Source organism: Epinephelus fuscoguttatus, linkage group LG17 (genome assembly GCF_011397635.1).
Source record: "Epinephelus fuscoguttatus linkage group LG17, E.fuscoguttatus.final_Chr_v1".
Classification (NCBI taxonomy): Eukaryota; Metazoa; Chordata; class Actinopteri; order Perciformes; family Serranidae; genus Epinephelus; species Epinephelus fuscoguttatus.
This window is the reverse complement of record NC_064768.1, coordinates 25,865,677-25,893,135: the sequence shown is the minus strand read 5'-3', so window position 1 is coordinate 25,893,135 and position 27,459 is coordinate 25,865,677. Positions and strand designations below refer to the sequence as shown.

The 27,459-nt window shown below is 43.2% G+C and overlaps 2 protein-coding genes across 28 annotated transcripts in view; both read right to left on the bottom strand.

Moving 5' to 3' along the window:
- Window positions 1–2,209: 2,209 nt before the first annotated feature.
- ubp1 (upstream binding protein 1) lies at window positions 2,210–21,881 on the bottom strand. 4 transcript variants are annotated; one of them, XM_049602837.1, is made up of 17 exons: window positions 21,564–21,881; window positions 19,063–19,447; window positions 15,716–15,867; window positions 13,211–13,287; window positions 13,020–13,125; window positions 12,820–12,926; window positions 12,525–12,677; window positions 12,308–12,418; window positions 10,516–10,623; window positions 10,106–10,212; window positions 9,968–10,022; window positions 7,864–7,957; window positions 7,670–7,760; window positions 7,452–7,570; window positions 7,221–7,363; window positions 4,717–4,768; window positions 2,210–4,585 (listed from the first exon to the last, which is right to left on the bottom strand). In XM_049602837.1, exons 2-17 carry the CDS (start codon window positions 19,176–19,178, stop codon window positions 4,548–4,550), a joined length of 1,629 nt encoding a protein of 542 aa, XP_049458794.1. In that variant the 5' UTR covers window positions 19,179–19,447; window positions 21,564–21,881; the 3' UTR covers window positions 2,210–4,547. The 4 variants fall into 4 exon arrangements, with proteins under 4 accessions (XP_049458794.1, XP_049458793.1, XP_049458795.1 ...); XM_049602836.1 differs by lacking the exon at window positions 21,564–21,881 and adding an exon at window positions 19,804–20,039; XM_049602838.1 differs by lacking the exon at window positions 19,063–19,447.
- Window positions 21,882–24,928: 3,047 nt separating this feature from the next.
- Window positions 24,929–27,459, bottom strand: part of clasp2 (cytoplasmic linker associated protein 2) — a 75,704-nt gene continuing 73,173 nt past the window's right edge. For all 24 annotated transcript variants that reach the window (XM_049602807.1, XM_049602824.1, XM_049602806.1 and 21 more), the window contains one exon: window positions 24,929–26,212. In XM_049602807.1, coding sequence (XP_049458764.1) covers window positions 26,135–26,212 — 78 coding nt within the window. In that variant the 3' untranslated portion in view covers window positions 24,929–26,134. The remainder of the gene's footprint in view (window positions 26,213–27,459) is intronic.

The following is a 27,459-nucleotide window of genomic DNA, read 5'->3' as shown; positions in this document are numbered from 1 at the left end:
ATAATAATAATAATAATAATAATAATGACAATGATGATGATAACAGAATGGGTCATTTTTTAAAAATAAATTATTATCAAGTTTTATTTTAAAATGACCATTTACCTTTTTATTTCCTATCATTTTTCAACCATTTTGTTTTTATGTAATTTATGTATTCCGTCCCCTAAATGTAAATAGGGGAATACAAAATTCAACTACTCAAGTTAATAAATATAGAAAAATATAAAATGTAATCATAGAATTGTGAAACCATCCATAATTATTTTGAAAGTTTGCTTATTATTATGATATTCCATCCCACTGTCATTATTAGTACTATTAGTATTAGTAATATTAATAACAGAATGGGTCATTTTTTTAAAATTAAATTTTCCATACCTTTTTATTCCCCAAAATAATGATAATAATGATAATGATAATGATAATGATAGTGATAATGATGATAACAGAATGGGTCTTTTTTTAAATAAATTATTATCAAGTTTTATTTAAAAATTACCATTTTCCATACCTTTTTATTTCCCATCATTTTCCAACCATTTTGTTTTTATATCATTTAAGTGTTCACTCCCCTAAAACTATAAGATAAGACAAGATAAGATAAACTTTATTGTCCCAAACGGGAAATTTGTTTTGGGCACATAGTGCGACATAGCTGCATAGCAGATACAACCATCATGTACAGTCAAGACACAAAGTAGAAAACCATGTAATACAGCAAGAATGCTGATTTGAATATCGTGATTGTACAATCAGGACTACTGGGCAAGATAAATACATCAATTATGTCATAACAGGTAAGGTTAAGAGATTAAAAGCTCCTTAAGGTTGCATTAGCCCAGAAGATAATAATTAGACGTGCAATAAAAACTGTCAACAGTGAACTAGGTGACCCGAAGTCCCAGGGCAGTTGTCAGCTCTGCCCAGTTGATGATTACAGCTCATGCACCGCCGTATAAATACAACATATGTATAATAAATGCAGTTATGGCTGTTCAACCAGGTGAAAAATTAAAAAGGCTATAATGCAAAACAACTGTGTGACCTGTAAAACAGCACAAACACTCAATGACACGCCCTTGGAGACATTCAGGTGCGAGCCACCAGCTGTTGTCAGGATGCAGATAAATTGCTGGTTTTCTGTCCTGTCTGATAATTGATTGCAACAGCTGTTTCTACTCTTCATCCCAGATGTGACGAAGCCTCTGACACAATTGCTGGAGTGAAAATTAGCATGATTCTGGTAAACATCTGCTTTGGGAGAGGCCTTTGGCAGGTGTTTTCTTTTCTCAATCTGCTCCACACACTGAGAGTCACTGTGCTGTCATGTAATTGTCCTGCAACAAAAGGCCAGTGTTGCACAGTCACCTTTGATATCATACAATTCACAAGACACAACTGGTCATTGTGCCTTCAGCAAGCCAAAATATGATTTTCCTGCATAATCAATTAATGCTTTGTGGTTTTTTTTCTTAGGTTCATTACCGCCCAAAAAGGTGTATGAACATCTGGCTACTCTTTTAAATAAAAACGTGATCATTAAAGGGGCATTTTACCAACCAATGTGTAAAAGCCTAAAAGAGAAACACAGAAGAGCTGGATTTTTACATTTTGATGTGAAAAACAATAAGTTCTCTCACCTCACGGTCATGTGTCTTACACCTTTAATGACCCTTTAGACCTCTGACCCATCCATCCATTCATTTTCATTTTCCTCCTGGGGGACCCCAAGGTGTTCCCAGATCAGATGAGATATGTAATCCCTCCAGCATGTTCTGGGTCTACCCCTGCCCCTCCTACCAGTGGAACATGCCTGGAACACCTCTAACAGGAGGCGCCCAGGAGGCATCCTGATCACGTGAAGGAGTAGCGGCTCTACTCCGAGATCCCTCCAGATGTCCGAGCTCCTTACCCTATCTCTAAGGCTGAGCCCAGCCACTGCACAGAGTAAACTCATTTCGACCGACCGGGGGAGAAAGAGAGGGGTTGACATGCAGTAAAAGGCCGAAGGTTGGAATTGAACCTGCGGCTGCTGTGGCATAACAAATAGCCTACTTTACAGAATGGGGATATGCAGTCTGAAAGACATGGCTTTAACCAAATGAAAAGGGTTAACACATATACTAAATTGCGAAAGTACACTCTCTCATCTTGAGTCAAAACAACTTATTCAAAGTGAGGAAACATAACACAGCAGGACATCAGGGAAAGTTATGAAATCATTTATTCCCAGTACGTGGTTGTGTACATCTCCAGCATACGATACTGTGCACATGAGAAGCATCATCACTGACATTAGGCTGTACATGAACAGTGGTCACCTCTCCTGCTCACACTCTCTCACACACACTCAGTCACACAGACAGACAGACGACTAGTCAGGCCTTCAAGGGTCCTAAAACTGCTCACCAGAGTTTGCCTGACTTGGTATCACATCCGCTCTGTTACTGAGCACAGTTTGCTGTGCTGTGGTACTCGTGTCCTTGTAAACACCTCAAGAGCTACAGTCCTGGCTCGGGCGCATGGTGAGACAAAAACACAGATGCTCTCTAGTCTCCACATTCTTTTTTTGTTGTTGTTTTGTTCTCCTTCTCATAGGTGGGTAAGAAAAGGGTGTAGCTGTAGGACTACTGACTACACATTGAGCTTGAGTTTAGTGATTTCTCAGTGCAGACTTGGTCTCTAACATCTGGTTAAAGGAGAAAGGGTTACACTCAACAAGAACCAAATAATCCCTCCATTTCCCCATCTTCCACATGCTCTTTACTAAGCGGCAAGCTAAACACAGTTCAATTCAATTCAATTCAATTCAATAGAACTTTACTTATCTGACAGGAAAAAAAAGTTTATGACAACTACGGACATACTTTTTTTTGCAAGAACAAAACATGATACACATGCACACACACACACATTCTGACACTTAGAGGCGTGCAAACTGTATGCACCTGCAACACTGCCGGACATTGTGTACCAAAATTAAAGGGGGTCAACTAAACCAGCGGTGACTCCGAGGACCTGTGTGAGATGTCCTGTCACTTTTCAAAGGGCGCTCGAAACACATGGCCTGTACTGCGTTCAGCTACATTAAACACATTAAATGATTTTGAAGATGGATGTGGAGCTGCCATGATTTTCTAGTCTACAGGGTAGGACTGTTGAAACCAGGCTAACGCTGTGATACATCTCCACCAGCGTGGTGTGTGATGGGTTGTTTCTTGCAGAGCAGATCCTGGAATGGAGAGTTAACTACATGTACATGCAGAGCACAAGCAACTCCACTAGATGAGGGTGTCACTTGCCATCAGATCAATTCTATGAATGCTTCCAACGACCGAGATGTACAGAGCCAAAATGAGGCTTTTCCCCCAAAAATGCCTACCAATCTGACACCTATTTGGTCCACTTTATACAAGGTTTTTGGATAGGCGTTAATGCTCCGCATGCCAGTCTTCTACAGAGGTTTGTTCCTCTTTTTCTGCATATTTATGGCCACAATACCAGAAGGTGTAAACCGTGCTCCTCTAAACCAGTGTTTCGAACTCAGCACAGAAAGCAGAGCAGTCAAAGACAAGGTGCGTGTGCACTGTGTTGTGAAAAGTGGGTAAAATATTGAGCTAAAAAGCCAGTATGGCACCAGAAACGAGTAAATTCAATGAGAGCAATAGAAACAGCTGCTCCATAAATAAAGCATCAACTAAAAAAAGTAAAAGCGCAGGCCAAACAGGACGTACATGAAGAGAGTTGAGCTGAGTGTGACGTCATGTCAACAGGGATATGGCTGGAGGTCTAAAGTCACACAGGGTGACTCTATGTGACAAGAGTTAATGAAATCAGTCCATATGACAAAGTTCAAGAAAAAAAATTGAATGTTGGTGTCAACATCCACTAATGACGCCATTTCTACAAATTTAGCCTGAATATCTCAGGGGTTACCAAGCTCAGCTGATCAATAAATGGTTTATTAAGACAACCCCGTCGTGTTAAACAAGCAGAGTAAATTGGGATTCTCCATTAAGCAGGTTAGTATGTTGAGATCGCATGCTGTTCAGCAGTACAGGTTATCAAATACTGGCCTAGTGCTGGTTGTGCACGTTGTGTAAGAAGGGCAACGAGCAATAAGGAAACTCTGCTTTCTTTCCTTTTCCTGCCGGCCAGAACGTCACTCTCCCCTCTCTCCTGGAGTCCCCCCAACCCCCCACCCTTATCCCACAGGAACCATATAAAAGACAAAAAATAAAATAATAAAATCAAAATACATACAACATCATTATCTTTCCCCTGACCCCATATCCCCCCAGTCTCTCCTCTTTAAACTAATCTCCTCCGTTAATAGTGTTTTCAATATGAAACAGTGGACGCACCCATGTCAGATTCTAACATTTACATGGCTTTAGCACAGTCTGTTTGCTTTCCGTCGAGCGATCGCTTGGAGAGAACGGGAGGAGTACGAGGAAAGAGTCGAGGCAGGCAGAGAGGGACAGAGGGAGGCTTCTGCTCCAAAACAGAGGGTGGTGTATTAGTGATGCCATCTGTCCTCCTCACTACTTCAGGATTAGATGGAGTCCTTCGCCCAGTTCATCTGGAGAGGAAGATGAGTGTGGTGAAAGAAGAAGTACATTAAATCCTTGTCAAACAATGGATATGTAGAGCCTTATTAGAGGCCAAGTACAACACAAGACACTGAAGGCTACTGATGCATTATGAGCTCACCTTTGACAGTGCTGATCAAAAAACAGCTCTCGTCAGGCAAGTTGTAAACCATCTAGAAAAGACAAAAAAGGACAGTGAGACGTGGCTGCTCATCAAATGTCAACTTGTAGACATAGTGTTTCTTTGGCGCTTTAGTTGTGACTGAGGGTTCATTAAAGCAGGAGCCATACAGGACAGTATGTGCGTCAGGATGTAAATCACATGCAAATTGTTGTTCCTGATCAGACAGCACACAAAGTAGTGATGCACATCTTCTATCCTCTGTACAGAGTGAACCAGTCTCAGTCGTGCCCTTTACTCTCGCCCCATTTACAAGTATTGATTTTTTGAGGCAGGTACCAACATCAATATTTGAGGGTTGAAAAATTATGGTAATAATATATCGACCGGCAGTCATTTTTGCTACTTTTTTTTTTTTATTACTTTAAGGGATTTCAGCACCTTATCTTTGGGTAGGATTGGAGGATTTAGAAATGTCGAGGTACAGTGAGGTTTAAATGAAAGAGGGAAAGGTCTTAAAGTCATCATCTTAGATATACTCGACACGACATCAGTATATGTTTGGCAGAGCTGTTTTGCAGTTGGTTTAAGTTTCAGCACAAAATGCATCTCGAAGGCTAATGCCTAGTTCACACTACATGACTTTAGCCCTGATTTTCTGCTCGCCAACAGTTTTTGGAGCTCCCTGACAAAACCCCAAGATCAGAGACAAATCAGAATTGGCTAGTCACTTGCAAACTGGTGCTCCAACGCTATGTGTGAACTGTTCAAAGACACGGACCAAGAGGCTGACCAATGCACTACAAACACTCCCCAGATATCTAGCAGGCTAAATATCTGGACCTGTCTGGGACTTGGCGAGTTACAGCAAATAAGAGCGCAAGACATGGGGTGAGGTCATGGACGAGCAGCGCTGCAGAGCTTTCCAAGATATGTGTGTGTTAAAGAGGCACTGAGAGACAGTGACGGAGAGAGGGGAAGAGATGGTGGAAGGTGGACTATTGCACTACATATTTCTGAAAGTTATTAGCCTAATAATTTTGCTTTGTCACTTTTGGGGCATTTTCAGACTGGAGGAACCTCTTCATAGTTCGAAATACCCCCTTGTTGTTGTGTTCACCCTGCAAGAACTAGGAACAATCGTTTTTAATACGCCATTTTGATGGACTTTTTTTTTGCTTCTGAGGTACGTCCTCAGCACATGAGGAACCATGAGTTACAGGAGTGTACGGTGATTGGTCCAAACGTAAGTGGGTGCTACCAGGTAGGAAGTTCCACTCAGCAAGCCCCCCCGAAAACTCCTTTTGATTTGGTATCTTCTAGTAAGCACCTTTCAACCCTGGGTTGGTGTTCGACCAACGCATCACGTGACATCTTGTAGGGTGTGATAACTTGTGTGTGATTTATACTTCGGGATTGCTCCTGGCTTCATATGAGCAGAGGAAATCTCAGCTTGTCGCTAGGCTAATCTATACAGTGTAAAATGCCATAGGCTTGTGCTAATAATGTTAGCATGTTATATTTGTCGAGAAAATGTGTTTAGTATAAGACAGTTGTTTTGTCGGTGAACCTTGTGAGCTGTAATGGAGCCAAATTGTGTACCGTTACCTTTGTTAAATGTCACTGTTGTCCCTGGTTTTATATGAGAAGAGGAAAAGTTCCCTAGCGGCTAGGCTAATTTCTACAATGTAAAATGCCACAGGCTTGTGTTAATGACTTTAGCATGTTGTATTTGTGGGGGAAATGTGTCAAGATAAAGACAAGTGTTTGTCTGTGAATGCTGTGAGTTATAGTGAAGCTGATTTGTGTAGTTGTGTTTGAAATCGTTGCTATTAAGCCATGTTTAATGTGTGTTTAATGTGTGTTTTGGGTGTATTTTGAATCAACTTAACTCTACACAGAAACCACCGCTGCCAACTAGTGTTTTGGAGGTGTAACTGCAGAGTGACACAGACACACCGCTGTACAAGTATAAATGCTCACAACTGCATAAGAGATGTACGTAGGCTCTGCCGCACAAGTATAAATCCTGCTTAAATTTTTGCTTTCCTCTGTGTTTGCTTCGCTGAGTGACTCCTGCCAGCACAGAATTGTGACGAATGTCAATCTAGAGTGATGTAAAAGTCATGTGACTGTTACGACTGCAAAAATCAGATCTGTATCTGATGTAGGAACCACATATGAAAGTGGCCCAAATCAGAATGGAAAAGATATTTAATAGGATTTGTGCTGTTCAGACTGTTATGATAAAAAAAAACAAAACAACAACACATCCGAGTCACAAAAGAGAAAAAAAGGCCACTTTTGCCTGCAGTCTGATTGTATCCATGGTGACGTGTTTGTCCTGCTCACAGCAGAGAGGTTTGAGTGTCCCCCACAGTTTACCTTTTTAATTATAACATCCCTCTTAATAAAGAGCCCTCCACCGCTGAGTGTGTGACACTCCAAATATTAAAGATAAAGGCAAACAGCCAGTGTGTGCGTCTGTGTTTGTGTGTAGGTACCTGGTCACTGAGCAGGATGTGTATGCCTGTGGGACCCTGTCTGTACACCTGGTTGATCGTTCCCAGTGGAAGGCTGCACACACACGCCATCTTTCGGATCAGTTCAGCAGCAGTGAGCTCCTCTAGGTACAGAGCATGATACACTGCACAGAAACAGACCGGAGAAGATGTTAACACTCACACACTGCATTACTTTGATATCAGCTGCTGTCAAACACAGAGCTTGTTTACCGTGTAAACTAGGGGAAATGCTGTGTTCTCCATTTTCATTGGTGGCGTGTCTCTCCAACAGAGGGCTCTCCTGGGGAGACTCCTGACAGACGTACACTGTCAACCTGGGACGCACTGACCTGCACACAAACATGATAATTTACACAGTGAAACATACTGGCACCTTCACAACACTCATGCAGGTGTACACAAAAACTGACACACACTTGGTAACACACCTGGATTTAAGTGCATTGAAGAGTCTGATCCCATCTGCTGGCCCACAAATCTGGACCAGGTCGTCCCGGGTTAGCTTCAACAAATCAGAACCTAAGACACAAGTGAGAGGACCAGTCACTCAAACTGCAGCTGTAACTTTACATCCATGTTTTAGTGTACGTGACAGCGTGTGTGTGTGTGTGTGTGTGTGTACCTGAGAAGTGAGAAAAGAGCCGTGTGTAGGAGCTGAAGCGATTTTTCAGTAGCCACTTCTGTGCGTCCTGTATGGAGGCAGTGGGGCTCAACTGCTGCAGAGGAGGACAAGAGACACATACACACAGTAAATTCCACCTGGGAAATTTTAGCCACACGCCATTAGCAACATACACTGAGGTTAGCACAACAAGCAAGTCAGTCATACTGAAGTGAGAGTAAATGAAACTGTGAAGCTAGCAGACCCTAGAAGAGCTAGAGGAGAGCTGTGTATTAGGCGAGGACAACCTGTCAGTGTTGTTCCACTGATGGCATCACTCAGATGTGTTGATCGTCGGGATGACAGATGTTTGGGTCATTTGAAAATTTAAAGCCAAGGTGGAACTAATTGAAACACTTGTCCTGATGCTCCTAAAGTTTTATTTTTTATTATTCTATGTATCTTGGTGTTTTCAGTTTTGTATCATTTCTCTGCTGGATTTCCCCCTCCAGGTAGGGGGAGAGTTACTGCCTCAAGTGAGGGAGTTCAAATATCTCAGGGTCTTCTTTACGAGTGAGGGTAGAATGGAGCGTGAGATAGGGTTGGGTCGTTATGAGGGGGAAAAAAAAAGAAAAAAAAAAAAGGTCTGGTTTTTGTGAAAAACCACATCAAGGGGCATCGGTGGCTTAGTGGTAGAGCAGGCGCCCCATGTACAAGGCTGTTGCCGCAGCGGCCCGGGTTCAACTCCAGCCTGTGGCCCTTTGCTGCATGTCACTCCCTCTCTCTCTCTCCCCTCTTCACGCTCATCTGTCCTATCGATTAAAGGCTTAAAAATGCCCAAAAAAATATCTTTAAAAAAAAAGAAAAACCACATCAAGTCGGTAATACCGGATTTTTAATTGACTCATTTAAAATAAAAAATGACCATAGCACAACAGAGTGACAGTAACACGTTGTTTCAAACTCCAGGCTACAGTAGAGGCCTTGGCGCATGCGCACTCGCACCCCCTAGCTCAGTCCCCGCCGCACCCCCACCCCCCTCTCTCTCCTGCTCGCTATGCGCTTGGTGAAGAGGCAGACACAGGTGCTCACAGACTCGGGCGTACTATAAGTGGAGCGGACTCCGTGAGGAATGTCTGCAGTCATTCGGGCTTCCATAGTCGAGCACACTTCCGCGTTGTAGTTTGCTAAAATGTCCGTGAAAAATCCCTGCGATGTGAAAAATATATTCCGAGCAGTCTTTTGTGTGACACTGGTGCGCGGAGCGGAGTCCGTGCGGACACACAGAGTTTGCGGACATCCGCTTTTAGTCCAGGCGGAATACAGGCTGTAAAATGACGTATGTGGTCCAGCCGGTCTCAAAAAAAAAAAAAAAAAAAAAGGTCCAAGATGGAGTACTGAACCGAATTGGTATTACCGAGAACCGACCCAACCCTAGCGTGAGATGGATCGGCAGTTTGGTGTGGCTTCTGCAGTGATGTGGGCCCTGCGCCAGTCCATCGAGAGGGGAGAGCTGAGCCAGAAAGTGAAGCTCACGGGGTGAAATGACGTCTGAAAACCTCTGACCTGTTGACTTCAGGCCTGTCTCTGCCCATTATGTAGTTTTTAAGGTGTAGTGCAGGGAAATATGATCCGCCGTGAACACTGTGTATTTTATTTTGAAAATTAACCGGATGTTTTATTGTGTTTCTGTGCACGACTTCCTGCCCCGCACGATCTGCTCTGTGCTGAATTGCTGTGTTGTGCTCCGGCGTCCGGCAAAAATAGAAGTCCTGTGTATCTGTTGCGGAGGGCTCCGGAGTGCCGGAGCTGAGACGGAACCGGAACGCAGCACAGCCGCAGCCGGTGGAAACACACACATTGACTAGAATGGAATCCTATCGGCTCCACTGCCGTGCCGGAGCGGAGACGCAACCAACACGCATCTGGTAGAAACTGGCCTTAACACATGTCTGAGATAAAAGAACAACTAAAGTCATCAGAAACTGAAGACATAATGAACACCACTGAACCAATCCCCATCTCAGTTTACGAGAACCTAAAGTAATGTTGGTTATTTTGTCTGACCAACTCTACTGCTTACGTTTTCCACCAGTTAATTCAGGTGAGAGGAGTGAAGACTAACCTCCGAGTTGCCATGGCTACCAGGGTCTGCCTGGTGATTGGGTGAGGACGAGTCACTGAAACACAAGAGACGACAATTAGGAGAAGTGAGACCAATGAACACCTCAGTTAAAGGCCACAAAGACACAGACACACTTACCTGTCCGGTACTGAGGAGGTTGTGTAGGTGGACAGCGGGGCGGAGGTGAAGGAGGGAGTAGCTGCCTGGTTGGGGCTGACGTAGGCGTTGTCTGGCCACGGGGAGCACTAAGAAGAGACACAAATATATTTATAAACACACCATTTATCAGACTTACTGGGTTAATTAACACAGTCCAAATATCCCAAAAGAAAAGACAGAAAAGGTTGAGGGAAAGTCAAGGGCGGATTGGGAATTTAGCTTTACACCGACTCCGCCCACCTAACGTCACACACATGGCACTGAAACATCTTCTTCTCAGCAGCTGAGGGTCTATAAGCCTCAGACTGCAGCCAGGTGTCTACAGGGGAGCAGAATGTGGACAGAGTGAGGGGGAGGAGGAGTGGAGGAGAGGGGAGCAGGGTGCTTACACTGCCTCTCTTGGCCAAGGAGTCGCCACAGTCAGCGGGAAGTGTCCGCTTGCTGGACTTTTTCAGCTCGTGGTCACCCGCATCCTCAATGATGGGTTCAAGCCTCGTCTACGTACAGACACACAGCAGAGGTTAGCCAGCCAGCAACCAGCACAGAAACACAACCAACAACCTGAGGGCAGCCTGAGTTTGGCATACAAGGGTAGAAAATGTTGTCTCACTGCTCAGTGATTCACAATTTCAGATTTTGTTTGAGGATTTTTTGTTTAGTTTTAGGGTGATGATGTTATAAACTCTGACAACAGACATTCACAGCTTTGTGCAAATCCTCATTAGAAACTTCAGATCTGAATAAATGACATTAAACACATCCCTAATGAAGACTTACACAATCGTTTTGGCGCTCCTCTACAAACTAGACTTGAACTAGATGAGGTGCGTCAGGATCCAAGCGGCTACCTACCTCAGCTAAACATTCACAGTACACTGTTGTGCATCCCAACGTTGCTGTCGACCACTTTCCGAAGCACACCAGATGCCAGACTGTCTTCAAAGCAGCCATTTGTTTCACATCCTGTTACTACAGAATTAAAATATACGCGAGGAGACTTCAAACCTGCCTGAGACAGGTAATCCATCACTCCTGTCACTCTGACTGTTTTGTCAAATTGTGTCATCCCCACATTTTGATGCCGTGCAGTTCAACAGCAGATTGCTGTGGTAGTTTATTGATTAATGCATTTTAATTCAACAGCCTTATGTTGACGGAAAGACAAAATCAAAGCCAGTAAACAACAAAAAAAGAAAGGCAAAGGAATAAAAGGGATCATGCGAATTTGGTAGCTCCTTGCATTAAAATGCCTGCTGTTGGGTCGTGTTTTTTTTCCCAGTGTACTGATCCAATGTTTGGTTGGCAGAAAATTAACTGGCATGAATCGTGAGAGCGGATAATCATCAGTTAGTGTTGGTTATAAGCGAAAATGTCAATAAAAAACTGCTTTTCTCTTTTTTGTATTACTGTAAAGTGAATATATCTCATTTTTTCAGATCAAACAAGCAATTTGAAGTTTCACTCAGACTCACCCTGGGCCTGAGTCCACAGCTACCGTATCAGAGAGCAGTGTGAAAGCAAGGAACGCTCACTCTGCAGCTAAACCTGGGGACCTAAACATCCCTAGAAGTACACTGAAAAGACTGCTCAACTTGACAACTGAGGGGTATCCAACTGATGATTCGAATCTGCAATTTTCATTTTGTAGTTACGACCACACAGGCAGTGTAATATTAACATAAGCAATCCCTTACTTTTAAAATATTACCATAATCGCTATTTTTCTTGCCATTAATTACATCTTTGTTGAAATATGATGTACTAAAGCTGCCTCTGAAGAACAAGAGAGAGAAATCGTGGGGAAAAACTCTGAATTAAAGGGTTAATTTCAACCAAAGCAGAGTTGGCGATTGTTGGAGCAGTGTACTAATGAACTAGATTATTAAAAGAGTTTGAATTAAGTGTTTTACAGTGCGTAAGCAAAGCAGTTAAGCTAACGTTAGTCTTCCTTTGGTAAAAGAGAGGAACTTGAGTGGTGTAAGGTTGTGTTTTTCTGTTTAATAAGGAAAATAGGTGCCTCTGATTGACGTGTGCTGTTATCATAACAACTGACAGCAATAATCATTTTCTTTTTTAACAGTCAAACGACCACAGCGAAGAGTTCAGGGTTCTCTGCTCATTTTCCTAATTTGTGGTCATGTATTAGTGAGGCCTGATGGTTCATACCGGCTGCATACTGACCTCCGACAGGATAGTGGTATCATAAGAAGGCTGGTACTTTTCCTTCTCTTGAGCTGTGCGTTTCTCCATCTTCTCCCTGTCTGTCTTTTGCTTACGGTCCGCCCCCTTTGGCTAAACATGAAGCAGAGACCGGGGAAAGGAAGACAGATTTAATTTGCTGTCAGGGCTGACGCATGAGGTGGTATAAAAAATGCCCCCCCCCCTTGAGAAGGTGTACCTTAAAGACTTTGATTTGGCAGGAGGCAGAGTGGAGGTGCTCTGTGTACTCTCCACTGTCTCCCTGGGCGAACGTGTCGATCTGGATCCTGAAGGGGACGCCCTTCTCTCCGCCGTGCTTCCTGGGAGTGAACTCTGTGCTGATGCAGTGCACCTGCAGACAGCAGGGAGACAAGAGTCAGAGTGTGATGAAAGTATGTGTTTGATGTGGAAATTCAGTGGCATGCCCAACAGATGGCACAGAAGAGAGCTGGTGTGTGTGTGTGTGTGTGTGTGTGTGTGTGTGTGTGTGTTACCTGCACAAAAACAGAAGTTCTTTTGTTCATGTCCCACAGGAACTCTGCGGCGTTCAGCTGGGAGGGGTGAGTCTTCGGCTCCACAATGCCCACTGACATGGGGATATCTGTCTCACACAAACACACACGCACAGATATTTGAACTCCGAAGCGCACACATGGGACGGCTTAAGTAAACATTTCTCAGCAGGCTTCATTACCGATGTCAAGGAGACGGTCGCCAGGACGATTCCACCTCCAGCCCTCCAGCTGCTGGTGCTCTGTGTACTGTAGCCGGCGGTCGTGAAAGACCACGCGCACAGTGCTCTATACACACGAACACACAAAATATTATGTATGAACTGTATTTGATGTAAGAAGTGAACTGCTCCGGCTGTGAGGATCCTCTCACCTTCACCATCTTGTTATTGATCTCTGGTAACTCGTCTGGCTTCCTGTTATCCAACATACGCACCTCATAAGACTGGCCTGAGAGCGAGAGAGCGAGAGAGATATCCCAACATCAAAAGAAAGTGAAAAACATGATGAGAGAGGTGCGAAACACCAGAGCTGGTAAAAACAAAACAGTGGAGTGAGTGCCACTATCCTTTCCCTGAATGTTTTATTTGTTGTGTAATTCAAATGAAGTCCATTTCAAGTTTTATCACTTATGATTATAAAAAACTTCTGTCATGGTCTGGGTGAATACTCAAGTCTGATTGACTGTCGGGTGTCCACTCCTCTCTGAGCTCACTGATACACAGTAACACATCAGCAATCATCTCACATCCCATCCACTATTCTCAGTACTTCAGGCTGCAGCTGACAGCAACGTCACACATGGTAATTGTTTGTAGTGAAAATCTTGATCCAGCTGCACGCTGATCCACGGCTGAAGTCCCCTGTTATTTTTGCTGCATGTGTTTTTCCACAGCAGGGCAGGTAAAAGAAGTTTATCTGTTGGAGGTGAGCTGTTTGTCTGCAGCTCTTCATCAACATTTCACTGTGGCTGTGTCTGATTTCACTCTTCCCCCCTGCTGCATTATTACACTTGTCTTAATTGAAGAAAGGCTGCTAACAAAGTTCAGCTTATTCTGTGATAAACATATTTTAATTCATTAAAAATAAAAGTCCCTTATTATTTTGCTTTGTAAAAACTTTTATTGTGAAGCAGCAAAAAAGGAAATGTTGAGTTTTCAAGCAGCAACATCAAACTTCTAATACGGCCGATAGCAAGTATGAAACAGTAAAATAAAGCAGATATCTAAAGTACAAACAGGACGCAGCAGGAGAGAAACTAATCTGCAAACCACAGAGATTCAGTTAGAAGACCTACAGACGTACTGAGAGCTGAACACAGAGAGACTTTTAAAAATGTCTTTCTCTCTGGTCTCCTGCAGACAGAGGTGAGGAGAATCTCAAATCACACACGCTTGTTTGAGGGGTGAAACGGGCCGGACGGGGGTTCGCTGCAGTTAGCGAGACGCCACCACTACCCGCTTGAGTGAGGGCGGCCCGGCTTTTGGACCCACTAAGAAGTAGTAGGTGTGCAGCTTGGCGTTGCACCGGGCATCTAAACTGATAACAGAAACACAAATCTGCGTAGCATGGCTTGACTGGATATGGCTAAAAGTTACAGAGGAAAAGGCCCACAGTGTACGTGTGCTGCTGCAGTAACTTCATTCATCTCACAGACTGATTTTGCGTAGGTTGGGTCGCACTGTTGACTAATTAACAGACAGATTAAACAGAGGAGAAGCTCTGTGTCTCTCTGAGTATTGATGGAGAAACTGTGAGTGAGTGAGTGAGTGAGTGAGTGAGTGGGGCGGAGCTGTGCGGAGAGAATGAGAGAGGAGAGATTACACCGGTATGCGTTATGTGGCGCAACTTCACCCTATATCGATATAAATGGGTGTTGTCTAAATCTATATATCGATATCGAAATCGATATACCGCCCAGCCTTAGGAATTACTAATAGTTCATATTCCTAAAATGGAGTTTGGCATAATATTTTCTGTCAGGAGCAGAATGGGAAATAATCTCTGAGGGAATCTAGTGGTAGTCTTTCATATGGTGACCCTGCAAGATCCCCAGTCTTTGCAAAACCTTATTGTGTGTGACTAAAAACTCACATTGTCTTGATACGTGAGAGGCTGTCCGACTTTCGTCTTGTTATAGCCTTGCAGTGTATGGTGGGCTTAAGATGACAAAAAGTGTATTTAGCCCACAACGTGTTAACAGAATATTTTCCGGTTAAGTGCATCATGAACTAATGTCATGGATGACCAGACCATCTTCTTATGGCCCACTCTGCAGTTTAGAAAATGTTTTGCGTCAGCAAACAACAGACCTAAGGTTGCACTTTAGCTGTGCTAGCATTTCTGTGTAATTCCACATTTCCATTTTTATGTATGAATTCTGCTAAATCCTGTAATTCCAAGAAAACTGGGCTCAACAATACAGCTTCTATCTTGCTGTGATGTAGCAGAGACATACTGGTGGTGTGAAACACTATGTGCTGAGTAGAGGTCAAAAGAGGCTGCCGTTCACACCAGCGATGGTTTCATTTTACAGCAATTATACTAATGTGCAATGAATTAATGCGGTAATTATTTATTGATGTTAATTGATGGGTGTGTGGCCTTATCATGCTTGTGACCTGCCAAGGGACTACAGATGCGAATTAGCTTGAAGCTATAATCTGGTACGGTGCATCAAATGGTGACATTTATGTTTGAGCTGTACATTGTCCCTTTTAAATAAATAAAATAAAAAAAAACCCCACATCAGATACCATTATCTGCACTTCTAGTTGTCCAAGAAGAAAAATATAAAGTCCACTATCATATTTGAAAGACAAAACGAGGTGACGTAAAACCAAAACTTTCTCCTGGCTGCATGCACTGTGTGTCTCACCTTGGTTTAGGTATGTGAGCGTCTCGTCGTGCAGCTTGACAGCAGGCGAGGTGGCGGCGCACAGCACATACTGGAATGGGGGATTTTTGGTCTCGCTTTCAGTAGGGAGGCTGGTGTCCTCCTGCTTAAAGATTGGCAGAGCTAGCACATCGCTGAGAGAGGCAGGAGAGAGAGGAGAGAATAACAAACAGACAGTCAGCATGGACGTGATGCAGAAAAAACCTGCAAGAAAAGCATCATGAAAGAAGCACTGTGGCAGCTTTAAAATTTTTTTGTGAAGGGCTTAATTGGTGCATCTTTGGCCTTTTGTCTAATATTTATTATAAAGCTTTTATTGAACTTCCAGTACCATAATGATTGCAGCATAATCACAGTGACCTCCCTTAAAGCAAAGCCAGCCTTTATTCCTTAAGTCTTCCCACTTTGCCCTTATCTCCAACAACACGTCAAATTGGTCTGTGCCATTTAAACTGTTGCATGCTCCACTTCTTGGCAAGACAATGCTTCCTCCTCATAGTGTGGAATTATTAAATGGATTGGCTTATTTTAGAAGAAGTGACGAAGACTCTCCATCGATCAAATGGCTCCTTCATTACGTATGCATGAGGCCGCGGTGGGATAAATGAACAAAAACACCCAGAGATAGCCTGAGCTGCTGACATACACTATCTCTCACACTTGGCAGCCACTCTAGACAACCAACCCGTCCTCAGCTCACCCTGACAAATGCTGCAAGAGTGTCAACCGGTGCACCGTGAACAGGAGCGTGTGTGTGTGTGTGCGTAGATATCAGTGGCTGTGCAGAAAACGAGTCCTACCCATGCAAAGAAATGCAGATCATGGCATCTCATTACCTGAGAAACTTTTTGGCAAGTCATGATGCTACTCTAAACCTGAGCCAAACTTTAAATAAAAAACCCTTGACAATTTCAAGACAGTCCTGCAGCACCTTCTTCAAAACAACATCGTCTTCGCCTGCAGTCTGAAATCACTTCTCTCTCTGAATCACTTGCTGCTGTGTTTTCTTTGCAGAGTGGGTGCCCAGACGGAGTCAACCTGGGTGCCGCAGCCCCGTTGAGCCCTGATGCCCAGGAAAACTACATCTGCTTCCTGAAATCTGAGGAGCTGGCTCCACTGAAACACACTGAGACATTCTGTTCCTACCAGCTGCTGACTCCAAACATGCCCCACAACCCACCCCAACGCCACGGATACATAGCACTACTCCTGCAGCCACTGACACCACACACCCTCTCTGTTTTTGCTAATTCACTTACATGCAACCCATCACTCATGAGAAACTGACACACAGCTACGTCACACTCAGATAAACACACACTAAAAGCAGATGGCCGAGGAGGCAGCTGATAAGACACATGCAGGTCCTGGGAGATTCTTGCCTTAAATGTCATCACCTCCCATAGCATGTTACATAACTCAGTGCAGACGTACCAAGAGTTACTAATTAAACAGGTGGTTTACAACAATGCCACTTTGACGCCAACTTATCCCAACAACTCAAGAAAGGAGACAGGAAACACATCTATCCTACACACACACATTATCAACAAGTAGTGCGGACTGAGTCATAAGATGTCGCATTTAGGGATAAATGTTAGAATAACGTGGTGACACGTTGACAACTCATTATGTTAAATATGGAAGATGAGAGGGCTGCGTGTATTAACAGCAATTTGGGCATAGTGACGACGACTGTATGTGTGTGTGTGTCTGGAAACTAGTGCTGGGTATCATGTGAAGATTTTAGATTAGATTTTGTTCCAATAAAATACCTGTGCCATCAAAAGTGTCAACAAAACATTTTTTCAGTATAGAGAAGTTTTAAAAATAGAATAAATTCAACTGGACAGACTGTGTTGCTGAGAAAAGATTGTGTGATTGGATCAGAAGCTCTAAAGCAGCAACTTTATCATGGACCCTGTGGTGAGATTGATTTGTTCAAGAATCTGAGCAGGCGTTCAATACCAGCACTTGTGTTAATGTCTCAAAGGGTCAAGATTTGAGATTGAATGCTTGGTCACACTGTTAGGTTTGTTTACTCATTCCAGACATTTCTACATATAAATCCGGAAACTTTTCAAATGTCAAACAATATTTCCGTCTCCTTATTTAACACTGATGCATATTCTGTTAGCTTTAACGCTGTTGGCTTTTCTTCTTCTATCTAACTAAACTTTGATAATCTCTGATCATTACTTAGAAGAAGGGATGAGCGTAATGAGTCGACTAGTCTATCAAACGTCAGCACCAAAGCTACTTGTTGATTAAACTTTAGATTAGTACTATCATATGCAGCTGTGTTTACCCAGTTAAAATGCTGTTGTAATAATCAGGCATGTTTCCTTAAGATTTATTTTCCTCCTTCCTTTTTTTAATCAGTGTTACTTGTTAATTTTTAACTAGTGAATTGTCGTCATGTTTTGTAGTATATTGTGCACTTTTCTTAGCGTACATTGCAAAGTGCCACACATTTTTAGAGGTGTCTGAAACCCAATTTGTTTATTGAAAAATGTGATTAACAATTTCAAATGGCTCTTAAAATATACGCAATATTTTATGGACAATGTTCAACCTTAAATAGTAAACTGTGCTCAATTTGGACTGTTTTCTGGGTATTTTCTTACTTTAGGACTAGTCAACTTCCATTTAAAAGAAATTGGTTGTTAGGAACATCCCTGGTTAGAGACACCTACTGTCTCTTACATTATGACTGTAGCTGGAAATTTCTGATGAAAAATATCATTTTATTTCCAAAAAGGATGGTTTGGTGTGTCTCAAGCTGCACAAGAGTAAAGAAGTGCTGCAGCTTCTACCACTTCCACCTTCAAGTCAGTTGACTCTTTTAAAAGATATATAAAATCAGACCTTTTACATGATGAACAACTTTTTGCTTCCACACACTGATCTTTAGAAACAAAGCCATAGACCTGTTCTGTTAAATCAACAAGTTTGAGGGGCCCAAACAAGGCCTTTCTTGGAGACTTCCTGTGTTATCTTGAAATGTACACAAAGTTTAGGTCTCTCTTTTTGGCGCATAGTCCAGGCAACAGCATGAACTGATTTAACGTCTTTGTCCCTCACAGTGTAACAGGTATCCTGTCTTTGCTTTTGTGTGGGTTTAGAGAAACATATCTTTACCCCTGATCGTGGCACCCTGCAATGACTGCCCTACTCCAAATCCCAAAACAAAGAGAAGCCATCACACTCCGCACAAAGGGAGTCACACACACAGCCATAGGAGGATGTAGTGTTAACACTTGCAGACAGAGTGTATCTCTGTGTCTGTGTGAGGAAGCTGGGGGTGGCATGTTGACTCCGTCTCTAACCTCATGCTGTAGGCTCCAGCCCCCAGCTCCTGCCCGATGCCGGACAGGCTGGCATCGAAGTCGTGAACCAGCCCCGACTCTATGGTGGCGTCGTCCATCTTCAGCACCCAGGCCATCGGCCCCAGTTCCTTGTCCTCGGCTTCTACTCGGAGGGCCGCCAGCTTGCTTCAGGTACGAGAGGTCGGCTAGCGAGGAAGTGGGCTCTGCAGCTTCTGAGTGACACCGTGAGAGGAAAGTTATGCTGCTAGCCCGTTAGCCGCTCCTTGGCAAGCTGGGCAATCGAATCGGTAGCTTTCCACAGAGACTGGATGTATCGCCATATCTCCACTCGAGGGTTTTTCGGGGGGGCTTTTGTCACACAACACGGTCCTCCACAGCTGGCAGACTGTGTGAAAGTAACAATAAGTTAGGGTCCGCTCAGCTAGCAAATGTTAGTCGTGACTGAAGATGCGAGCTGATTGTCACCATGCAAACGTTAGCTAACAGCTAGCTAGCTAGCTACCACTAGCTCTACTGAAGCAAGCTAGCGTGAATCCAGCAGCCCTGTTGTTATCCCAAGTCTTGAAGCAGGCTAGCTAACGTTAGCATGTGTTAACAAAATGCCACAAGCACAGGCGATGATTCTGTTTTAGTCCACACGCCGCATCCCACGCAACGTCCGCACAGCTGTTGCTACCTAGCTAACAGGCTAACTAGCATCAACTTCACTTGCTTCGTATCAACTGTGTGATGTCCGGAGACCTAAGAGCAGCTGTCCTCTGGCGCTCCCTGTACCGTCCCGACCCGCTCTCCTCTTCTCATCGCGGGGCTGGAATCACCGCTGAGATTTCCCGGTCCTTGAGACGCAGTCCTTTAACCATCCAAAGTGCAGCGGTTGACACAAAACCAGGCATCAACATGGCTCCCTCAGCATACAGACCGTCGGTCTCTGAAGCCTGCAGGGCTGCCACCGCCAGCCTCAGGAAGGATGCCAGGACGGCGATCAGCCAATCACAGGCCGCATTCTGTGCCCAGCGCAAGCGGATTAGCCAATCAGAGGCCTCCGAGCTTCCGTCATTGTGTCCAACTGTACTTGTGCTCTGCCTCCCAGAAAGTATAATGCACCTAAAGTCTACACTGTCAACACAGATGAACACTTGGGGAGGAATACTCAGTGGAGGAAGGTAACTAAGTACATTTACTCAAGTACTGTACTTCAGTTCCATTTCCGGGTACTTTTCTGTTTTATGCCACTTACTACTTTTACTCCCCTACATTAAAGAGCCAAATATTGCACTTTTTATTTCACTATTTTTATTTTTTAAGCTGAAGTCACTTTGCAAACGTAGATTATTGATACAAAATATAGATAAACTAATAAATTGTGATATTATGAGTTGAGTAATTAAAATCAGCACCACCTGTAACAGCTGCAATATTAAAGTGATGCACATATGGATGCATCAATGATTATAATTCAATAATAGATATGTATATGATCTTAAAATTAGCCATTCTGCATAATAAGTACCTTTACTTTTGTTGCCTTAAATATTTTTTGATGCTAATATTTTTGTGCTTTTACTCAAGTATGATTCTGAATGCAGGACTTTTACTTGTAACAGTAAGTATTTTTACACAGCTGCATACTTCATACACAAATCAGTCAATCAATTTTATTAATAAAGCCCAATATCACAAATCAAAGTTTGCCTCAGAGGGCTTTACAGCATGCGGCATCCCGACAAATACTTCTTCCACCACTGGATGTTGCATGCAACCCTCCGTTCTGAGGGGTGTTCAGTTGCTGCCGCCTGTAGGCTACCTTATTAGTTGATGCACATTAAATAACTAGTAGTATTGACTGTAAGACTTAAGACTTCCTTAAAGTCAGGGTAAAGTAAAATCTGATATTTAAATCTGCAGCATTATACATGTTAGAAAACACCAGTTGAAAACACGTGAAAAGACTATGGGAACTATGAAGTGCTGAATTGTAGAGGATTTTGAGGTGGGGCTCTGATGACGCAGTGGAACAATCCTTAGCATAAGCCCCACCCCTACACTACAGAGTGAATTGCTGTGTTTACTTACAGAACTTTTGGGTAGAAAATCCTCACATCACATAAATTAATATGTATGTACATAAATATAGCCTATATATATATATATATATATAGTGTGTATATGTAGTGTGACAAACTCATATTTGCTTTGCCCTGACTTTACCTCTCCACATTGACAATATATATTCTATATCCTTCTATAGCAAGCAAATTCCCAAAATTCAGATGGCTTTTAGTTTTGATGTCACCCCAAGATTTTTAGTGTCCCCATCTGGCCACCCCAACAAACACTTTTTGGGGCGCCACTGCGTGTAGGCCTCCCCACAGTGATAAGGCTCCCCACAGTGATAAGGCTCCACCAGTGTCACGAAGCAATAACCAAACAGTTACTCATTAACATATATAACAGAGACCTGAGACATCTCTGGGGTCATAAACTAAATTAAACAAACATACCGTGTGTAGCTGCTGCCGCCGTGTCTCTGTACGGGGGCTCGGAAGTTCTCAGTGTAAGGCTGCCAGAACAACATTGTGTCCCACACACAGCTGTCGCTACGGTCCGTCTCACTGCCAGTCAACACGGCTCAGCCCGGTACCGAGCAGGTCCACACAGCAGCAGCAGCAGCAGCTCATGTCTGTCTGGGGTCAGTGTCGCAGCACAGTTTGCACCAGTCGGCTGCAGGCTTGGTGTCTGGTCAATAATTATCCACAGGTCGGACCCTGAACGTGGCGCGCAGTCAAGACTCTGGGTGGCAAAGTTTTTCCGAGTAGCAGAGTACACGCGCTATTTTGGCCCGAGGGGGGAAGACCCGCCTCAGGACGTGGTGACTGTCCCCCTGTCTGACTCCTCACACTGTGCAGGACATGGACGTCACAACACAACAGTCAGACTGTGTTTGTTTTGCATGTAACATTAAATCTGTACAGTCACTAGCTGATATATTACCCTGACAGTATAAAGCAATATAAAATGCAAAGACTCGAGTGCAAGTGTTTTAAAACTGTACTTTTATGAAGACAGACAGACAGACAGACAGACAGACAGCAGCATATTAACTGCAGGGACTTGGCAGCGAGGAGGTGACTGCAGGCTGCTGCTCTATCTGAGATCCTCTTTAGCTGCACCTAAATTTACAGCCCACGGGACAGATGCATACATGAAATTCAGCACCGGTTTCTCAAATGTCTATGCTGCATGAGACATAAATGTTATATTTTAAACTGCATGTCTCAATTAGTCCACTTTATTAACTGCTGTGCACAGTTTCTTTCCACTGCTCTCTGATCCACCGTGTAAATTACATAACAGCTATAAACCAAACAGGATAGTGGCTCTGGAGCTGAAACTAATTTAACTGGTGGACATAAAATTAATCCTTCTAGGCTGTGAAGATGTTTTACTTAAGCCTTGTGAGATAGTAAATTTAATATGTTTAAGATATTGGGCTGGGCATTTTACACCAATTTCTGAAACTTTATGGACCAAATGATTCAGAAAGGCAATAAAAATATATTACAAAAGAATCAAAGTTAAGTTGTTATCCCCCATCACTGGTTATAGACAAGAGTTTATGTGTAGTTTAACCACAGGGACAATTTAGAGTCTCATTTCAAGGATTTTTATTTGTTATTTTATTTATTATTTTCATTTTATTACAATAAATTGTGAAGACAATAAAGCCTCCACAAAATAGCATTTTAAGTCTTGTGTGTGATTTATCCTGGCTTCACATGAGCAGAGGAAATCTCTGCTAGTTGCTAGGCTAATTTATACAATGTAAAATGCCATGGGCTGGTGCTAATAACATTAGCATGTTGTATTTGTGGGGAAAATGCATCCAGATAAAGACAAGTGTTTGTCTGTGAATGCTGCCAGTTATAGTGAAGCTGATTTGTATACTTGTGTTTGAAATTGTCTCTATTAAGCCATATTTAATGTGTGTTTAAAGTGTATTTAATTAGAATGAGCTGCTTATATCTACATAGGGAGTGGGTCCTGGTTCACAGACATCACCATGTTCCTACCGTGGCCCAAAATGGACAAACCGAACACTGGCTTTGATTGGGTCATTTGTGTTTTCATGTTAGCAACCCCTCTGCGATGAACAGCATTGGAAAAAACACTGATTTTCCCGGTTTAAATCACCAGAGGCCTGTACTACTAAGCAGGATTTGGAGTTAGTGAGGTAACGTCAGGGTTAACTCTGGGTTTTCAGTTCTACGAAGCTGTTTCTCTTCTTACCAGGATAAATCACCATGGCAACTTATGCTGAACAGCTAACCTGCTCCGGAGCAAGTTAACTTCAGAGAATCTGATCACAGCCTGTCAACACTGCGACCTCTGACCAATCAGAGGTAAAAAAAGAGGAGCCTATATATATTGTTAGAGGAGTCATTTCATTGTTTCAGGGCTCTATTTCCACAGGTTTTAAAACAGAGATAGTTTACATACTAAATGCATGATTTTGGCTGTATTTCAACTAATTCAACGTTTATTTTAGTGTGCAGTGACAGCGCTGCTAATTTTACACTCTGATTCCATCACTGCAGCTCAAAATAACACGCAACAATTGTGTGATGAGAACGAGGATAAAACAGGTAATATTTTTTAAGAAAATTAAAAGCAGCATTTGGGTTGGATAGACCTCATCAGTCATTAAGTAGTCTACTTTTCCACCCTTTACTTCAGCAGTAACACTTAGTGTTACGTTAAAATGTTTTTGTGAGATATTCATCATCATCCAGCTAAACAGCAAAAAATACTAATGTCACTTACTAAAACTCTGCCGACAGTGACCCTTTGAGTAGCATTTTCAATATCTCTACACTTCTGTTATAAGATTTCAGAGTATTGTCTACATCCCATGCCACTGACATTTTACTGTCTTGTAGTCGCAGACAGTTCCAGTACTGTTTCATTTCATAAGCAGTCTCCTTCATTCATGGTTGTAATGATGTCACTTGTAATTAACAACCCCGCCCATTTCCCATGAACGCAGCTTTGTAGTGCCGGTTATCCAGACGGCCAATGTTACGGTTAGTCAAACCAGATAACAAGAAGATATCCTGGGTATGTTGAACTGGCTTCAGAGTATAGGCCTCTGGTCTGTTTGTTTTAGAGAGGGGGAGATTTCTGCAGATGATTCGGCTTCAGATAAAAACCTCCTGAACATCTGGATCTTATCAGAGAATAAAGGTGAGCACACATTAGCAGGTGCTGGGCTAGACAAGCTATAAAGCATCAGAGAAACACTCATTTGTAACGTTTGTTTTAGAGAGGAAGAGACCTCAGAGGATGATTCGGCTCCAGTAAAAACCTCCTAACAACGAACATTGGAGCAATTATAACCTGGAGGTCAAGCTTTGCACATGGGAGGAGTTTTAGCTGGTTGCAATCCTCAGGATCTCTTGGTTGAAGGTACAGCTGGACACAGAGGGTCTTTAGAAGACGTACTGGAGTTGGTTTATAGCTGAACCAGTTCACAACCAAAATGACTGCGATCATCTTCAGTGTTGAATATACTGGGCAATACTACAACCAGTAAAGATGTTCAGTATACCCCTTCCCTCATTCCCACTGCACAAACCAAAGGAGGCGGGGCTTATCATGACCTGTACAAGTTCTTTATTATAATGTAAGCACAGCTTTGTAAATGCACGGAGGAAACACAACAGTGAAAACTAGAATGTTACAAGAAGAGGAAGGAAAGAAAGACACGATGAAGAGAAGAGAATCGGGTGACATGACGATTTTTTTTTTCAGAGCTGTAAATAATACATTTCTACAAATTTCTCAGCAGAGAAAAAATAAGTGTGAGAAAGAGAGAGAGAGAGAGAGAGAGAGAGAGAGAGAGAGAGAGAGAGAGACAGACACTACGGCTAGCGCAACAGAGAGAAAATAAAAACAAGGATGGGCACACATGCGCACCCCCCCCGGGGAACTCTCGTAAATGACACTGTTATTGGATATTCCATTTTAATATCATATATAGATACATATCCACTATGTGATAATAAGCCATGTCCTGTCATACTTCATGTGGTAAGCAGCACGCACCATCCTCCTGCCCATGTTGCCCAGAAATGGACTGATCCAAGATGAGCCGGGAGAAATGGAGGACGCTGTGAATTTTTCTGAAAGGGGTGGACATTGTTCACATTAATTTAAAACCCCAGTCACAATATTCTGGACTCCGATACAAACTTCTTTTTAAAATTTAGTCTCATGCATAGCCAAGCACATAACACCTCCTATACTTTGGACTCTGCCTATGTACTGTATCCGCTGTGACTCGTGTTAGTGCTGTGCACGGTTGGTCGGTCGTACCTTTTAGGCTAATCAGCACCTTTTTGACAGAGAGAAAGTGTTTATGTGTGACAGAGAGAGACGTTAAAAACCGCTGCAGTAAAACCTCATTGCGTGAAATAAATCCAAACTATGACACAATGTAAATTTACATTCCTGTCTACCTGGCCCCAGTTACTCACTGTTCGAGAAAGACACAAGACGGCACCATTCGTTCGTCTCAGCCCTGTTCCATGAACCTTACCCCCTTAAAAATGAGAACCATGCAGATGCACCACTTCCTGTTGACATCAAGATGTTATTCAGAGGGGATGCTGTAGTGTTCGGTATAGAGGACGGATATTTCATATCTTCATCTTTGATTAGTGACAAACCTGGGTGTGACTGGATGTGTGTTATCTGTATGTGTTTAAGGGTTCAGTTCAGTCTGAGATCGGGGGGGATCCTCAGCGATGGTCAGGAGAACTACGACACTCCTCTCTTCTGCACAACTCCCATCTTGTAGGAAATGTTTGAGGACTGTGTGTACCTGTGTGTGTGTTACTTTGCTGGCCAGAGTGCAAGCGTATGTGTGTATGTAAGCAGTTTGCTCCTGTGACAGAGTGTTAGGGTGTGTGTTTTGTTCTCGGCCTGTGTGGGTGTGAGCTCATGAGCTGATGTTGTATGTTTGGTGGGCAGAGTTGCAGTTCTGTGGTTGCCCTGTGGGAGGGCGCTGTGTCTCCTATAGGCCCTCAGACGGGGGTTCATTGCCGCTGGAGCCAGACTGGGCACGCTTGATGTACAGATTCAACAGCTTCAGCTGCAGAAAGAAAAACAGAGGGTAGATGTGTAAATGTGTGTTTGTAGAGGTTGCAAGAAGTCATACAAGCTGTATCACTGAGGTGAAACCTTTTCTATTATTCTTATTTGGCAATAATTTAAAGTGTGGAGAATCCTTTCGATATTTTTTACACAAGATCATCCATTTTCATCTGCTTATCCTGTGCAGCTCGCGGGGGCAACAGGCTGTGCAAGATACTCCAGATGTCCCTCTCCCCAGCAACATTTTCCAGCTCCTCCTGGTGGATCCTGAGGCATTCCCAGCCCAGATGAGATACATAATCCCTCCAGCATGTTCTTGGTGTATCCCTGGGTCGCCTACCAGTTGGACATGCCCTGAAAACCTATAATGGGAGGCGCCCAGTAGGCATCCTGATCCTGAAAGGTGCAGCAGCTTTACTCCAAGCTCCTCACCCTATCTCTAAAGCTAGCCACCTAACAGAGGAAACTCTTTGGGGATGCTTGTTTCTTAATCCAAGGCTCATGACAACAGGTGAGGGTTAGAACAGAGATGGACTGCTAAATCAAGAGCTTTGCCTTCTGGCTCAGTTCCCTCTTCACCATGACAATCCGGTGCAACGCCCGAATCACTGCTGATGTTGTGCCAAACTGACTGTCCATCTCATGCTCCATTTTACCTCCCAGATACTTGAACTTCTTTGCTTGGGGCAGTAACGCTCTCCCAACCCAGAGGGAGCAAGCCACCGTTTTCCGGCAGAGGACCACAGCCTCAGGCTTGGTGGTGTTGACTCTTGTCCCGGCCGCTTCACACTCGGCTGCAAACCACCCCAGTGTGTGCTGGAGGTCACGGTGTGAAGTCAACAGAACCCTTTTCCAGTTTTATATGTATACAAACATGAGCATATGGACGGAAAAATTAAAGAGCCACAATGACTGTGGGCCATGATTCAGTCCTCAGAAAAACTCCCAGTCCTCCTCCTCACTGCCATCAGTGTATCCATAAAGACAATCTATATTCATTTGCATATCCAAATGCATACAACTCACATACTTATGCGTACTTTGATCTTGATCTGTCAGCAATTTTCTTTGCTTTCTTACATCTGCCCATCACACACTGTAATAAACTTTGCTTTATAAATCAGAACTAAGGGAGTTGATGGATTCTCCAAGAGTAAGTCAACTCTAAATTCAAATAATTTCAACATAACCAATCCTACAAAGAAGGAGGAAATGGATTTGGCATTTTCAAATATTAAATTTCAA